The sequence below is a fragment of the Salarias fasciatus genome, chromosome 22 (assembly GCF_902148845.1).
Source record: "Salarias fasciatus chromosome 22, fSalaFa1.1, whole genome shotgun sequence".
NCBI classification, from domain to species: Eukaryota; Metazoa; Chordata; class Actinopteri; order Blenniiformes; family Blenniidae; genus Salarias; species Salarias fasciatus.
This window is the reverse complement of record NC_043765.1, coordinates 18,520,014-18,537,677: the sequence shown is the minus strand read 5'-3', so window position 1 is coordinate 18,537,677 and position 17,664 is coordinate 18,520,014. Positions and strand designations below refer to the sequence as shown.

The following is a 17,664-nucleotide window of genomic DNA, read 5'->3' as shown; positions in this document are numbered from 1 at the left end:
CTCACCTTATCCTGTCAACGTACAGTTCGTTATGTTTGAAGGCTTTTCTGCACACAGTTTGCACATTCTCCCTGTGCGTGTGTGGGTTTTCTAAAATTGTCCCCGGGTGTTTCATAAGATGAAGCTCCAAACACCGACTTCAGGTAGAAAACCAGTTTATGCTGACGATACAATTACAGGACGTTGTAATCTTTCTTCACACAATGTGCCCACAAGACTTTTTTCTTGTTTTGTTACCACATGCTTACTTAAAGCAGTAAAACTGAGGAAACACTCAACCCGTAAAGTAACAGGTTTTGTTCTTTCTCTTCTGAGGGTCTTCATCAAAAGGCTGTATTTTTATCTCCGTCTTTCACCATCATGATAACTAGCCTCTGTGAAGGCCGGCCGGCAGGAGCAAGGTGAAACGTTTGCATGATGAAGGCTAATGTCTCTCAGGCAGTCTTTTGTCTCAGCCCCCGCTAATGAATTATAAAACTTCCGGTCTTTATGCTGAACCATTAAAATTCTGCTTTTTAAGTGGTTATTCATTCATGTAACTGTAGCGTATGTGTGCCAGAGCCTCTCATCCTGAAATACACCAGTAAAAATAACAACCCGGCTTTACCTGCCTCTTTATGTTTCCCACAGTTTGAATGTATAAAACAGACCTGCTGCTTTCGCAGCATGTTTTTGTAGCGTCTCCGTGTTTTCTCAGTTTACTGTAATTACACCTCGGGGTTCCTATAGAGACTCTATATTGTTTTCAAGGTGTAAAAAAAAAAAAAAAAAGCCCTAAGCTTCCTCTGTGCCCTCTCGTCCTCCTTCCCCTCCCAGTCTGAGCCATTATAAATACGCTTATAGGCCCGTCTATCAAACTATTGTTGAGCAGCGCTGATTTAATTTTGACACGATGTTTTGTTTTTTTCCCCTCCTCCTTTCAGGAGAGGCGAGCAGCACACACAACAATCATCTGTCCCCTGTGCATTGTTTTGTCTTTGAGTAACAAAAGCCCATTTTGTGTATAGCAACTGTATGAGTGTGTGTGTGTGTGTGTGTGTGTGTGTGTGGGGGGGGGGGGGGGGGGGGGGGGGGTATTCCCTTTAAAGAAACATTTCACAGTTAATTAAATGGGGAGCTTCAAACGGTATTGTGTTGCCAAGAGAAAAATGAGAGCACAAGAGGAGCAACCGAGATAATTTCGTATGAAACCCTGGTATTGTGCGTACGATTTGTGAGTGTGTGTTTATTTATTTACGATTCAAAAAAAACAGTTTTTCCATCTCTATCCCAGCTCTGTTCTCTTGTCCTTTTCCCTCTAATTCCTGTTAGTTTTCCGTTCATTTCTTATTCATAACCATCATCTCTCTTTCTAATCCGCACTGCTAAATGTCTCTTTCCCTGAGCGCCGCTCTTTTTGATAAGTCCCCCAATTAAGACAGCGCCGTGTGCCGATGTGGAGCTCACCCAAGGAGCCTTTATCGATCGGCTGTGGAGACGTGAGGCCGGCGGGATCTTTATGTTTGCTGTGGCAGGTATTAAAATCATTAATGCTGTTGCGGAGCGTCTGAATGTGAAGGCTGAGAAGTAATTATGAAGGGCAAATGTCTGGGGAGGACACAGGCACGGAGAGGGGAGAGACAACAACAGGCGGGTGGTGGTGGGGGGGGAAGGGATGGAGAATGAAAGGAGGAGGGATAGATGGATGATACCATCAGCAAACTCGCTCCCACTGTAGAGGCACAAATGAGGAGAGTGAGTGAAATAAAGCAAAACAGGAAGAGAGAGAGAGAGAGAGGGGTGCAATATACATTTGAAAAAATAATGAGTGACAGTGAAGCTGTGGATGTGATGAGCTGTCGAAATGAGATGAGGAGAAATGATGAGTGAGGAAGAAGGAAACAATGCGGAGTGTTTGCCTTTGTCTGCTGAGGTCACAACATCTGGACAGGGAAGACAAATCCAGCCGTGGAATAAATGGCTTTCTGTCCTTTCCTGTCCCACAGTCTCCTCCACCTATCAGTCACTCGGAGTCATTTACATCCAGAACCTTAATGGTCAAAACGGCGGCGCGCTGAGAGGTGAAATTAAGCGGGTGGCATGCATGTGACGTTTTCCTGACCTTTTTTTCTTACGGTGAGAGCTGTCTCTGAGCAGAAGAAGTGCAAATACAACGAAAGAATTTCATCAAGTGTTGTGTACCCTAACGAGTTGGATTGGATCGTTTTCTGTGGCTGTAAACTTCCGCAAAACCTGGCTTTGAGACTAACTGGTGATTGTAAATGTCTGACCTGTCCACAACTCGTCTGCTTGATCCAACCCCGAGTTAAACACAACAGCACAGAAAACAGACGGCGTCGCTCGGCCAGTTTGTTGCAAAAAGCTTCTCAAACCTTGTTGAGTCTGAAGTTGTTTAGTCTGAAAATGTTTATTTGTCCTGGGATTTTAACCCGAAAAAAGAAACAAGGAGCTTTTGGAAAACAATTCTGACACAGTGATGGAGTGATTTAACTTTCTGTTGTCCAAAACTTTCTCAAATTTCACCCAAGTGTTAAGAGTACTTCTGCTTTTATGGACGCTATCCATGTGATACAGTGTCGTTCCACAAGTATTGCTGGATTTGGGCATGTACGCTGGCAAATGATGGGTTTTTATCAGTCTTTCTAACTGAGCTGGCTGATCCGACTTGAGAAGGACTCAGACGTCACATCAGAACCGGCCCTGCATTCCATCTCTTCACCTGGTCAGAAGTATTTACCTTGCGCTTGCGAGGGATGGGCTCGTCGAAGAGCAGACTGCTGCCGTCCTGCTCATCCAGACTGGGGTCCTCGGGCCCCGCGGGGCCGGGCCCCACGCCGCCCAGGCTGGGCACGCGGAAGGGCTTGAAGCTGTCGGCGGAGAGGGGAGGGGACGGCGTGGAGGGGTTGGACTGGTCGCTGGGTGCGGACCAGCTCCAGTAGCCCCCGGAGGAACTGTTGCTGGACGGGGTGAAGGGTCCCGCCGAGCCGTTGTCCTTCCACGAGCCGCTCAGAGCCTCTGGAAAGACGGAGGGGACGGCAGAAGCAGAGCGTTGGAGAACATCTGACAATACGTCCAACATCTTTAGCTATATGAGTCGATACCACAAAAGAAGAGGATCAAGACATTCTATTAGATTCAGACAGATTTATTTGTACTTCAGATAAAAGAGTCTCCCAGAACTGCTGCTGAGCCGCCTGTGACAGAAAATAAAGGTTACCGTGCCTTCCTGTTGTGTGATTCCATTGAGAGAGTTTCAAGGTCTTGTTTTTTTTTTTTTTAGAGAAAAAAAAACATCAAAGAAACATTTCTTTTGAATATCAGCAACAGAAAGTATTTCACTTTGTGCAGACACAAGCTGGGGGAAACTTTATAAAGTCTGTTCTTTTAAGAGACACTGTTGAGTTTAACGAAGCCGCTTGATGGCTGTCAGTCTCGCTTTTCACATTTTTCTTTCATCTTCAAAACAGTGTTTTACATTAAAAAGGAAAAGGTTCATCAACAAAGACAAGAGTGGAGTCTATCTGTGGTTTTGCGGTAGAGGAAGACAAAGCCATATGAATGAAACTCTAAAGGATTTACAATAAGCATTCTTCAAATAATCCAGCTCCATCATTTGAACAATAAACTGTCAGATCATCAAGGAAAATCGAACCGTGGCCCGATGTGTGCAACATGCTTCACAATCTACCGAGCGCACTGATGTAAAATCTTCCTTTGCGATCGCAGCCATACGTACATGAAGTGAAACACATGTACGACGACACCGTGAAAACAACACCACTGCTGGTATTTAAAATCCAATTTGTGCACGGGTGCATGATGTATGTGATGTACATTTAACATCTGACTGCACGGGGATGTGCGACCGTGGTGGGAGGGCTGGCTGAATGGACAGTTGCATGGCTGCACAGACTATCTGAGCGGTTGCAAGTGATTACAGGTACGGGGGGGGGGGGCTTTGGATTGCCGCCATCAGATGGGTGGCACGGGTCCAGGCCCACAACACAACTCATCGATGAGACGATACAAACACAGCAGGTGGCTGCAATTTATCAGTGTAAACTCCCGCATTATAAAAGCTGTTAGAGGGTGAAAAATGTGTATAGCAGAGTACACAAATTATTGTTTGAGGCTTAGTAAGTACTGTGTGCTCACTTAGTAGAGTATAACTGCTTTTGTTGGAGTTTGGAGTGAACATTTAAAAAAGGATTGTGCTTTTTCTTCCACTAAAAGTCAAGATTTAGACCTAACTCTGAGGATCGACCGATATGGCTTTTTTAGGGCCGATGCCGATGCCAATTATTGGTACTTATGGAAACCGATAACCGATATGTTGAACCGATATTCATTTGCAGCAAAAATGAACATTTTGGCATCAAAATGTAGCTGTGGGTGGGACATTGTTCCACAGCCCAGAGTAGTGACTTAGTAGTGAAGTGACTAGTGAAGAGAGATGTGATGTGCTCAGTGGAAAACACTTCTACATTCATTATACTCAGGCCTTTTGTTTTCGTTCAGTTTATAATTGTGTGATTACTTTATTATTATTGTTATTATTATTATTACTGATACATGTAATTATATTTATCACACACACACACACACACACACAATAATGCAGTCATCTCATCCATAACTTCCCCAAAACTCCAATATTCAACCATCTGCCGCTGCTGATAACACAACTCTTTCCTTCATTTTCTTGTATTTTGTCCCCTGTATGTCCTGTACTGTAGGAATAAAAAATAATAATAGATTAAACAATGGAGAATCCTGGTTGAACTAAAGTTGTAGCTACTGTAACGATAAAAAATATGTTAAAATCAATGTTATCACTAATCGATGCGCGCCCCCGTGGGGGGAGTCATTTTTCGGCAGGCAGTCTGTTCTCGGCACGGTAACCAGTCAACCCCCGGTCGCCCCGACCGACTCGGCCCCACGCGTCTTCTGTCACGCACTCACGCCACACATTGAAAACTGGAAAAAAAAAAAAATCAGCGGTCGGTCTGTGACAGGCTTGTGTTTGATTCCTCCCGGTTCCACAGCAGCGCACCAGACACATTTACCGGTCATTTTTTTTTTCAGTTTTCAATGTGTGGCGTGAGTGCGTGACGGAAGATGCGTGGGGCCGACTTGACTGTAATCCACTGCCGGTTGACCGCTGCCGGCCGACCGCTCCCGGCGTCCCAGCGAGCGGGCTGTCCGCCGGCGTCGGGCCGCTCCTCGCGGCTGTGCAGCCGCGCGCCGTGCTCTCCGGTTGGGAGACTTGAGGACAAACTGTGTGGTTCTGGTGACTGACGGGTCAGAGGCGGAGAATCTGCCTCAAGCTTCATATCTGCCGTTCTTTGGAACTGGCTAGCTTAGCTACAAGCAAGCAGAAGTTGTTTGCTCATGTGATCACATCACAATGCATTATGGGAGCCGTAGTCAAGACAACTGACTGACAACCGGGTGGTCTTTATTACCGTATTTTCTGAAAAAAAAGGCGCACCGAAATATAAGGCAGACAGTTGGGCTTTGAGACAATTAGGTGCGCCTCATAGTGCGGGAAATACGGTAAAAAAATTTTTTTATCGGATATTGGTGGAAAAAAAGGCCGATGCTGATTATTAGAAAAATGCCCAATATCGGCCGATATTATCGGCCAGGCCAATAATTGGTCGATCCTTACCTAACTCTGTTTTGAGCTGAAGGTTTTCTGGCCGTCAGTGGAGATACAGCCAAACAAAGGTGAAATATCTTTCAAATTCTGAACTGATTTGACTGTCAGTGGCTATGGAGACTTGTTGGTAATAACTAATAAGATTTAACTGCAAACGCACAGTATCTCCGTCACACAAGTACTGGATAATGGTGTTTTTAACCACATTAAACCTGAAACATGACAGTCACAAAATGAAAGCCATCAAACAGATTAACCTTCCTGCTAATGTCTGACTGAAGACGTATGTATCCCTTTTAAACGGTGTATTGAACATGTTTTTTTTCAACATTTCTTATACTGCTGGCAGCTCTTTACCTCTGTTATGTCTAAGTTATGTTACTAAGCTGGTGTTTCGATAACGGGGCTTCTAACTTGTTTCTTTTTAAATTGTTGTTTTTCAAGTTCGTTGGACACTCTCTCATGTCGCCATTGTTTGACATTTCTTTGCACTCTCAAAAAAAAATTGAAATATAATAGATCATGATATGTAACATTTGCTCCTTTCACACATTTTCCTAACCATAGAAACTGCCTGTTTAAAAATGCATTTGATGTGGTCTCCAGGACATCTTGACCTGTTGTGTCTCTTCAGGATACCCACCGCTCACTTTGACAGGCGGACTCCTCACCAGCGGGCTGGTGGACAGACTCGTCAGCACCATGGCGGCCGTCACCTTGTCCATATCCACCTCCTCCTCCGACCGTCTGTCAAAACACAGCAGAAGAACACAAAGAACTTTATTGAACACCTTCTACTGAGGAAGTAGGATCAAGGTTTTGGAGGACAAAGGGAAAAAAAAAACAAAACAAAAAAAAAACAGTACACTCTGTTAGTCAAAGAAAAATTCAGCTAGTTTGAGATGAAAAAAAAAAAACCTCCATGCTTTCTTTGACAGGGTTCAATCAGAATACACTGCAGAGTTAGACAGAAAACTCTCGACTCAAGAACACTTGACTTCCTTAACTGTCCTCAGGCTGATTTTTTTCATCCAGTATACAGATGCTCAGTTTTGTCTGCCGCTGTAATGACTGCAGCATAAGCTTCTTTTCTGACTGATACAATTCTGACCAAACAACCACAAGAAAGAAAAGAAAAAAAACTAAAGCGGACTGATGTTGGTCTTGTACTGAAGCCCTAAAGCTGATATAATAAACACCAACGCTGTGGAGTACATGCTCCAACTAATCCACGTGACAGACTGTAGTCGCACCCAACACACACACACACACAGTCGTCTCTTCTAATTGGGAAGCGGAGCGTGCGGACCAGAAGACAGCCGTCTTAATCCTCTCGTGTGTTTTCCACCGAGAGAGACAATCTCTGTGATCAAAGACGTGTCAATAGCTGTACTGTTGACAATATACCTGCGATACACGCTCACTATTAAAGTGACAAACTGTGTGTATATGTGTGAGTGTCTGTGTGGTCTCTAAGCAAGCAAGGCTTTGACTTTGCAAAGAACCCAAATGATCAAAGTCAATTCAATAAAGATGATGAAATCTTCTGGTGCCATAAAAGAACATGGCATCAACAATTGCCTACTTATCACAGCAGCGGAGATCAAACGGCAGGTCGCGCTGCATCTTAATTGGTGTGGAGATACCGAGCAGGCAGCGAGCTGCTGAAATAAACAAGTCCCTCTCTTACGTTCCAGATTACTGTCAGAAAACAAACACATGCCCACTTTGTTCTGAAAAGAGAAGTGAGCGGACAGACATGCAAAATGTGCCGGGACAGCTCGTATTTCCACCAATATTTAATGCGATGTGGAAAAGGCTATTTATGGATTTTACTCTTTCAAAACCAAAAGCATTAAACTGTAAACAACAATGGCTGTCAGGATGAAACGGGAGGCCAGAGGGGGGGAAAAAAAATGCAGTTGTGAAAAGAGACAAACAGATGGTGATTTATTTAGTTTGTAAGCGATGGAGTTGTGCATTTGAGCCAAAGATGTTTCATAAATTCACATCTTCAGTTGTAGGACTTCACGAGAGGATCAATGCACTCTGGAATCTATTGATGCAGAAAGTTTCAGATGACAACCGATGTGTAAAATTTTTTTTTTTAAAAATCAATAAAATATGATAGGGAAAAAAATCTACAAGGAGGTCTGTCGCACTTGATGACTACATTGTGAAGGGAAAAAAAGACACTGCAGAAATCTGTGGTTGCAAAAAGGTTGGGATCAAAGATAGAGAGGTAAATAATTAAATTACTCCGAGCTCCTTGGGAAACACTGCAGTTTATTGTCTGCTGCATGACTGCAATAAAACAAGTGAATCTGGGAGGCTGCTGGAGATCAGGGGGGACACATGTGATAACTTTCAACAGGACAACAGAACATAATCTGCAACACAAACATTTACCAAACGCACAAACAGAAAAACTTGTAGAGTGAAGGACCAGATCTGACTTGAACTGTTTTCAACAGTCTTCTCTCATTTATAAAAAGCACATTTGAGACGATGGCAAAACACCTGAATTAGTCACCACATTAAGTACCCTTCCTATTTCATCCCAGCTGAGAACAGTAATGTAAATGGATCCAGGAGCACAATGAGTTCATTAAACCACATTAACTGTGCAACAATTTCAAGCCATAGTTAATAAAAAAAAAAAAGTAAGATTTTGTGATTTGATTATCCAAACACATAGAATTTAAAAGCACTGAGCTGTTGACCATTTAACACAATCTGCCGACGGAATGAAACTGTTGATAAAAATACCTATCTGCCCATGTGCCTCAGCAGCTGCTGTGCAGCTGTTCATTGTCTGAACTGATGAGCAGCTGACAGCTTCATGTCTGTTCAGACGTGGAAACACTGAGACGTCTAGCTGCCAGTCAGAAAATAAACCGGGGAGGCACCGATATGCTGTTTGCCTTCAAAATGCTCATTATTACATCTCTGGTCTCAGATACAACAATCAGTTAAATGTGGTAAACAATGGTCGTTACCATGTTACGGTGAAAACCACCCAGGTGTCGTTCCAAACAGAGACTCTGACTCTCCACAGGCAGTATGTGGGGTTTTATTTTTTGTTTCCAGGCCTCACTAACTTTAAGTTATAAAAAGCTGAGGACAGCTAAAGGGAATTTCCAGAACACTCCTCTAAATGGAAACAGACCCAGGAAGGAATGAAGGATTGTTGTGTTTCAATAGAAGAAAGAAAGAAAGAAAGAAAGAAGGAAGAAATCATTATTCATATGAATAAAACTCTTCTGAAATGCAAATTTTCATATGTTGTTGTTAAAAGTTAATTTACAAGGAAAAACCTTTTCAGATGTACCATCTCATTTTTTTCCAACATATTAAAGTATGTTTTCAGGGTTTCGGAGGAACTTTGACTGCGGTCCATTTATTCGTCTCTCCCGGAGTGCCGAAACCCACCGCCCTGTAGAGGAAAGGTCACGACCCCAAGTTCAAGAGCATCAGCCAGGCTGGGGATGTGGACCAAACCGTGAACAAAGAGCTTCGTCCTGGAGCTCAGAGCCCTCTCCATCGCATCGGGCCAGTACAGCGTTACGACAGACGCACGTCCGAAAAGGGGATGTTTACACTTTCAAAACAGAAAAAACAGGAACATGAAAAAACATAAGCAATGAATCCAGATTAATAGAGCCTGACTGAAATGTAAAAAAACGTAAACAGAAACGTTTTAAGAGTGAAGACTGAGAGCAGAGAAGAGAAGAGTTTGCTAACAAAGAGAAAGCCTCGGCCTCCATTAGCTGATGTCTAATTTATGGCGCCCTCTCTGTTGTTGAATATGATGTCATTACAGGCCTCACATAAATCAGGGAAAGAGGCCACGCACACAACTGCCACATTTACCCATAACCACCCCCCCCAATCCTGCGCCGCCGTAAAAACCACTTCCTGGTCACCTTGGGAGGCTATCATGTGACTATAGATATCGTCTCCGTGGCAACAGTGACAGATAATAATTACCGTAAGATTTGTCCGTGGTGAAATATGAAAGAGTAAATCTCAGAAAAGCACATTAGGAAGAGTAATAATGAAGACATGATGCATGAGACGGAGGGAAGAGAGAGCCGGGAAAAAAAAAAAAAAAAAAGGGGGGGGGGGAATTTCCCAGACTGCATTCGTCATTAGTGGCCTTATCAAACTTAGTTTCCGTCCAAGTGCTTATTATGGCTATAATTAACACACAGTGGGAGCATATGTGTGGGTGTGTGTGTGTTGGAGGGGGACGCGTTAAAACACATGATACATGTGACACCGGAGACGTGGTGGGATGTTTAATGGATCGGTAAGTGAATTCTGAGGAACGAGCTTCGGTTGTTGGCATGTTGTGTGTGGAGTGTGTGTGAGCGAGACGGCGCGTCTTCTCTGCCATTTAAAATTCTTACTTCACTTATCTGCAATAAAACATCTTCCCATATCTGATCCCCGAGGCTCCCTAAGAGGAACATTATTGTGGGCATATAGCTGCATCACCACAAAAGTAGCCGGGAAAGTCAAGAGCGTGTTTACTAATGCAGATTACATGAAATAGATACACGTAATTTCATCTTGCTGCTGGCTATTCATAAACGGAAAATGAGTCTCCACTGTAGAAGCCGTTAATGATGTTAGGACACTGCCAAGGTTTCTCCTAATCGACCTGAAAAGGGGCCACAAACACCTTAATTGATACATATTCTGTTGGTACAGCAGCACAGCACAGCATTTGATTTACAGCTGCCCTCAAGCCTTTCCATTCAAATGAGGCAAACAGTAATCCACTAAACAACTCTGATTACGAGCTAATTTCACAGTTACATACTGTAATAATAATAATGGTTACTCCACTTATAAAGAATCTTTAGAAACAAAGACTATGGCACTTTAACAGACAGGAATGAACATTAAAAAGCAAAGTAATAAACAGATATAGACCAGCCAAACAACGAGAAAATACAAGCCAAGTGGAATTAAAAAGATGCAAATAAATGACTTTTGAGAAAAAAAAGCAGGATTATCAGAAAACAGTAGAGGAGATTTTTGGACCAATTTTTAGGGAGAAAAATGTGACATTAAAAATGAATTACAATAAAATAAAAACATGAAAATAATAAATCAACCAACTGCTAGTGAATAAACAACACTTTATTTGAAATTAGGGTAATGGAGCAATTAAATTGTTGTTATCTTCCAGCCTGCTCCCAGCTCCATATTTAAGCACTTTTATTGGCATACAGGTTTTAATTACAAATGGAAAAAAAAAACGGGGCTGGTACATAATGGGTTTTTTCCAACATCAACATCAAAACAGCCTATTCGTTTTGTAACAGTAAAATTTTAGATAAGACCGCAGCAGAACAAAACATTTTAGTTGTTTTGTCCTGCTGAAAATCAACGCTTGAAATCGGATTTTGCACAATCGCTCAAAACGAAGAGAAAAGTAGCAAATGCTCATGTGTTTGAAAGGCTGGCATTGAAAATTGGGCTGCAGTGTGGTTTAATTTCAGAATCAATGTAGAGATGCTACAAAAATTAGTTGATTTTCTGACTGATCATTCTGTTGCCTCTTTAAATCCACACAGGTAGAAGATCGCATAAGTTCAGAGCAGTAGAGCGTGACTTCTCCCCTCTCATCGGAGGAGAGCCTACACACTCCCACGCAGGCTTCAGGCACCGAGGTCTGGAATGGAAACACCTGTGTGCTAAACTTTACCAACAAATTAAACAAACTACAAGCTTCAGGTCAGCTGACATTCCTCTTTCACCCTTGATTTTCTATGAATAGACTAAATAAAGGGGAAAGTGCAGGCTTAGGCTGGTCGACGTGGCCCTCAAGAAGCAAAAACAAGAGCAGGTATCAGAAGAACTGAGAGGGGGGGGGGGGGGGGGGGGGGGGGGGGGGGGACCGAGTTGATTCAGGGCCTTGTGTTACCAAGCCATTCAAAAGCTACTGAACATCTCAAAGATAAAAGAGACCAGCGGATCACTCACTGGCTGCTGAGAAAATCATGAACACATGTTGAAAACCCCTGAAATGAGAAACTGGAGGAGTTAAAATTAGAAACAGCAACGAGATGGCATTAACTCTCTCTCTCTCTCTGGGTACACAGACAAGTAAAACAACAGCTCCCTCTTCAGGGGTTTCGGTGGGTTGGGTGGGAGGAATGGCTGTTTGCCAAAATGGGAGTAAACGGTGCGCCTGCAGTGGGTGATGAAAGTTGTTGCACTTTTCTTTTTTTTCTTTTTTTTTTGCCAGATGTGCTGTAGCTGGAGCCACATGAGGACGAGCGAGTGGGGTGGCAGGGTCAAGCAGCCACCGTTGTGGGGGACGGGCCGTGTTCAGTTTCAAGCAAAAGAGAGGGCAGGGCGAGCGAGAGAGAGACAGACAGAGAGAGAGCGAGAAAATGAGGGTTCGTGTTACTCTGGACCTCTTGGTTTGACAGCTCTGTGGGAGCCAATGAAACATAGGACTGCTTTTCTTTTTCCCCCGTTCATTTCTAAGTTTTGTTTGTGGAATCAAAAAAAGATGTTATTTGTTAAGATGGAAAAACAAGAAGTGACTGAAGGTTTGCCGTTTGATCTGGATGCAGCCATTTGAATACGCCTGAGCCAACCACTCCCAGTAAACGCTAAAAGTGTTTGCATAATTTCCCTGTGCGGGCCTGTGATGAACTGCAGTGTCCCACCATCCTCAGCTGGATAGAGAGGTAGAAAAGATGGGTTAAAATATGAATGGACAGGATCTGACAATGTGGAAAGTTCCAGTGTCTGCTGGCTCAGATGTTGCTCTTTAAAGTCACATCAGCATCGTCAACAAGAGATAAGACAGGAGTTGACTTTAAAACACTGAATTCTCATCTTGTTCAGTAATTATTGCTGTAAAATGTAATATATAAGCAAACACATGTATGGAGTATTAACAAACACAGGAATCTGGATAAAATCTTAATGATTAGAATGATTTTATTTAGCTGCAGACAGATTTTTTTTAATGAGAGAAAACATCTGGTGAGAGAAAACAGAACTATCAGCTCGCATTCTTGACCAGCACAGAGTTCATAACACAGTTGATGTTTCACTGAAGACAACACTGGCCCTATTCTGTTTAAATTTTGTTATCTTTGGTTAACAAGCTCTCTCTCCAAACTAATTTGGCCGAGGTCATTGTTCAAACACACACACACAAACATGTACGAAGCCCCGGTAGTTTAAGTTTCCATGTCACCCAAAAACACGATCAGTCATTCCTAATGAGGGCTGCTGGAAGGTGTGGTGGGTTGGTGGAATTCCCCTGAAACACGGGCCAGCGCTGCCAAGCACACCCGACTCCTACGCTCCCTGCGCTCGTCTTCCCTCCACCCCTGCTGCACCGCCCAACATTTCTGTTCCTCTCTCTGTCAACATCGCTGCTTCTCTTACTAGTTTCCAGCTCTTCTGACTTCTGTTGCCACTGATCACAGCACAACAAAGACGAGTAAACAACAACAACAACAACAACAACAGCAATAAATTATGTGTGAGTGTGTGTGTGCGTGCGCACGTGTGTGTTTGGTTTGGCTTGTTTCTTTGATGCTATGCCATGCGTGGAGGTTTACTCGTTTATAACAGTCACTGGACTATGAAGCCCATTTCCTCCTCTATAAGCTCCTATAAATCAGAAAGCTCCTCCACTACAATGTGCTTATCTGATTTCTTCCACTCTCCTCCACACACACACACACACACGTGCGCATGCACATGCACATGCACGCAAACACACACGCGCGGTATCAAAATAACAAAGGGAATCTGCATATGACATGGAGCTAACATGCATGAAGGGCACAGCCTTTGATTGGCAGATATGTATGAGGGGCAGCACTGAGGCGCTTTTCTTTGATATGCAGAGGTGTAAACAAAAGTCATTTTCTGTTGGAAAACACTTCTGGTGTTTCCAAACCTGAGACGCACAAAGACTCACACCACGGCAGAGAGTCACTCATTAAATTTTGCAGAGTGTATTATGACTATTGTTCTGTGAAAGGTGCGTCGGTCTGGGTCTTCACCTCTGACACAGAAGTCAAGACACTCAGACTTGAGCTGCAAAATGACATTTAGCTCATAAATTTGAATCCTGAGGCTTATGAGAAGGGCCCATTTATATGAACGCAACACAGAGGGAGCTTCCAAATATCTTTAAATATTCAAATGATTGATTAAACTCTCAAAGTCTAAACACAAAGTGCCATTGCTCAACAGTTAAGATGGAAATGGAGGCTAATAGATAGTTCTTCAGGTGTAGGTGCTTTCCAAAATATTACTTTTGTATTGATCTCATAGGCTCCTGTCTCCTTTGTTGTCAGAGGTCAAGATTATATGGGCTTTTATGCATCCATCCATCCATCTTCTATACAGCGTAATTCAACTAAGAGTGGCAGAGCAGTGGAACTAATCCCAGATGACTGTGGAAGAATATAAAGTACACACACGAGACCTCACCAGTGCACCACAGGGCACAAACACACACACGTTCACAAATATGGAGCAATTTAGAGTATGAAGTCACCCATCTTTAACAAGAGTACCAAGAAACTCCTGTACACACAGGGAGAACATGCAAACCACTACATCACTGTGTGCCCTGTTCTGATATGATTACAAATTAAAAGCACGTCTCTTTCAGTTCTGTTGGTCAGACTAAAGCTCTTGGACATCATCACCATTGGATCTTCTATTTCTTCTTTCAAAAAGCTAAAAGAACTCTTGAGGACTGTGTGTGAGCATTTTTAATATCTGCTCCACTTTACAATTTGGATTTCTTGAAATTAGGTTTGACTGCTCGATGCAGCCAGAGTTCTCCTGCAAGGAAAAAGTTCAGTGTCACAATAAACACCGATGTCAATGTGGTTCAGCTTTTGTCTTAATTCCTTTCACACATTTCAAACATGGTTGAATCAGATAATTGCAGAAGTTCGCAATTTTTCTTTTCTTTATTTTAATTTTGGTTGGCTCGTCATCACAATCTAAATAATTTAAAAAGTTGGAGTGAAGCTAAACATCTGGATCTAATCTATAAAGAACATTTTGAGCAAAATGTAACCTTGACTTACCTTCACTCACACGTGTTTCAATAAACAAAAAATTTAATCGATTGTCTGTCTTTCAATGGCGCTGAAGACTCACTTGGCTGTACAGGGAGAAGTACCAAAACTTTGATTGATGCCATAAAAACACAGTATCAGTTACACTGTAAACCTCCACATGGCATCACATACATGCGCGTGTCGGCTTTTCAGTGTTTGTGAGCCGAACATCTGTTCTGGAAGCTCCACATACAGACACACAAACTCCCACACAGACATATAACCAAAAGACCAAGTCGTCCTGCTAGCCATAACAACATATGCACTGGCCTGGCAGCCAGTGTCTTGAAATAGGAGCCATGGGCATCTTTCCCGTCACACAGACTCTGCTTAAGCTCTTTAGAGCTGCGGTGCCAAACCTCCATCTGACTCACTGTAACTCGAGCTTTAACTTCAGGCTCTCCCATGCTGAAAAATGGGCAAAAAAAAAAAGAAAAGTTCTCAATCTGCATTAATACATCTCAGTGGAAACATTTGGAAAAACATTATGTTGAAAAGATCAGTCTCTCTGTCAGGGAGAAATCCATCCTTTACTTTTTAATGAAGACCTCACACTGGGATTTGAACTTGCAGTAGCAGCAATTACTACAAACTGATATTTATACCATGCATTTGTGCATCTAAAACAGTCAGATGGTAACAGAGACAAGCAACACTAATCATGTTTATGATCTTATGTCTGTTTAAAAAAAAGAAAGTCAAACAACAATCATCCATTGAGAATTTACAGATCCCATTGTTTTCCTGTAAATTGCTGTAATTGCCTGTTGACTCTTCTGCGTTGACTGATTTTTCGCACGATCCAATGTTTTCTTGGCTCTTCACGTCCCTCCTGTACGAGAGTTAATCCATCTGCATGTTCGCAGTGATGCACCTGTGTCTGCAGCTGTGTCCTGCAGCAGGAGCTCCACACATGAGCTTTTACTGACAGGAGTATGTAGTAAATTACAAGGTAGAAAACCCCACAAACTATTTTATTTTTAATACATCGACTTCAAGATCCTTGTGTGACGATTCCTTCACACACATTCCCTGGTTACAGGCTAGAAACACGCCGTCACATCACATGTACGATGTGCTTTCTGCTCCTTCTGTGTGTTGCATAATGTAGGCATGGAATATACTGAAATAACTTTCACGCTGATATTTGTTCAATTTGAAGGAAGCTCAAAACTCACTCCTGCTCTGACAGGCTGGAGTCCATTTCCTGAAATACAAACTACACACAGTGTGCGAGGCCATACCGTCATCTTATATTTCAATAGACCAACAACCACAGTAACAACGCTGTACCATTGATTTTCACTGTGTAAACAAAGTCATAGTTCCCCTTTCACACATCTATAGCAGAACTCATGTCTTGAATCACTTCATTTTTATTTTCACAGTGAGAGTTTGAGCCGAGTTTCAGTCAACCGCCGACGAGCGCTAAGAAAGGCTGAACCGAGCTAAAGATACAGAACCTCAAAGATGGTGTGAGGCAACTTCATGGTGACTTCTTTGCTTCAGGGTTAAAAAAAAAAAAAAAGGTTGGTGGATTCACAAAAGATGTCTGTGCTGTGAAGTTTCAAGAACTCACTTTCATTAGTGAAGTGAGACATCATTATGAGTGACTGTCGACTCTCAAAGCTTTCAACATGAAAGACGGGAACAGAAGCATGTTCAAGAAACGGCTTTGTACGATTAATATCACACAAAGGAAAAGAACGCAGGCTCTTCTGCAGTCATGATGAAGAACACGGCATCGGTATGATTTTTTTTTTTTTTTTTTTTTTTTAAGTATTCCATTTTCAAGAGGCAAAGTCTCCTCTCATCATATTCCTAAAACAATGCAACGGCACACACCTCGCCACGCCTGCAATAAGCCTTGAAAATCCTGCATGCAGCGGGCCGTTCGCTGCAGAGGATGTCTTATTGAATCTATAGAGCCGCTCGCGTATAGATTAGAGTGGATGATGAAGTCATTAAGAATCAACAGGATTATTGCTGAAAGCCACACTGCGTCCCGTCCCTGGCATCCGTGACTGACTAATTAGCTGATTGTCTATTAGCATGTTTTAGCGATTCGCCTCTCTGTCTGCGTGCTCTTTAAACAAACACCGACACACAACACGGTAAACACTCACAACGCTACAAGCACATGGCAGTATATGAAGATGGAAAAAAGGCGCGCAGTGTTTGCTAATTCTCCTTTTCCAAACAACAAACACACTCCGGATTTTTTTTTTTTTTTTTTTTTTAGGCCCCTTGGCAGGAGAAAAACAGGGTGCGGCGTACATTAGCTGGGCATGGAGCCAAAGACCCTGACTGTGTGTCTGTGTGTGTTACTTCCTCGTGTGTCTGTGTACAGACAGTCGCAGCTGTACAGCAGAAGTATTTGCAGATCAACAGAGGAACTTTGTATCCGCACATCCAACGCATGTTTTGATCAGCGTTTGTCCCCCCGCCTGACACTAATGCACCAGGCGCGGAGGAGACATGCTCCGTGCAGTAAATAGATAAATAAGTTAACACAGACCTACTGACACACACGGCCGCTCACATCCACTTTTCTCTGTGTACGGCTCAACAGATAAGAGTGTGTGTGTGTGTGTGTGTGTGTGTGTGTGTGTGTGTGTGTGTGTGTGTGTGTGTGTGTGTGTGTTTCTGTCTCTCCCGCTCGATCTACTTTGGAACACCACAGAAAACAGCCTCCCTCCTCTGTGCTGCTCTTTAGCCTACTTTACTTTAATCAAATAAGCGTTTAAACGCCACACCGCTGGGAGACTGAAAGTGCATGCGCGCACACACGCAGGAAAAAAAACTCACACCCCTGCACACACCACGCCAGAAATTAGATCATACATGTAAACAGAGACACATACACAGGGGAAA

General features: G+C 42.9%; 1 protein-coding gene across 1 annotated transcript in view; it reads right to left on the bottom strand.

The window, feature by feature from the left end:
* Positions 1-17,664, bottom strand: part of znf704 (zinc finger protein 704) — a 45,826-nt gene that overhangs the window by 3,909 nt on the left and 24,253 nt on the right. The window contains exons 3-4 of the mRNA XM_030120180.1: positions 6,306-6,409; positions 2,738-3,015 (exon numbers count right to left, since the gene is read on the bottom strand). Of these exons, the coding sequence (XP_029976040.1) occupies positions 2,738-3,015; positions 6,306-6,409 (382 nt within the window). The remainder of the gene's footprint in view (positions 1-2,737; positions 3,016-6,305; positions 6,410-17,664) is intronic.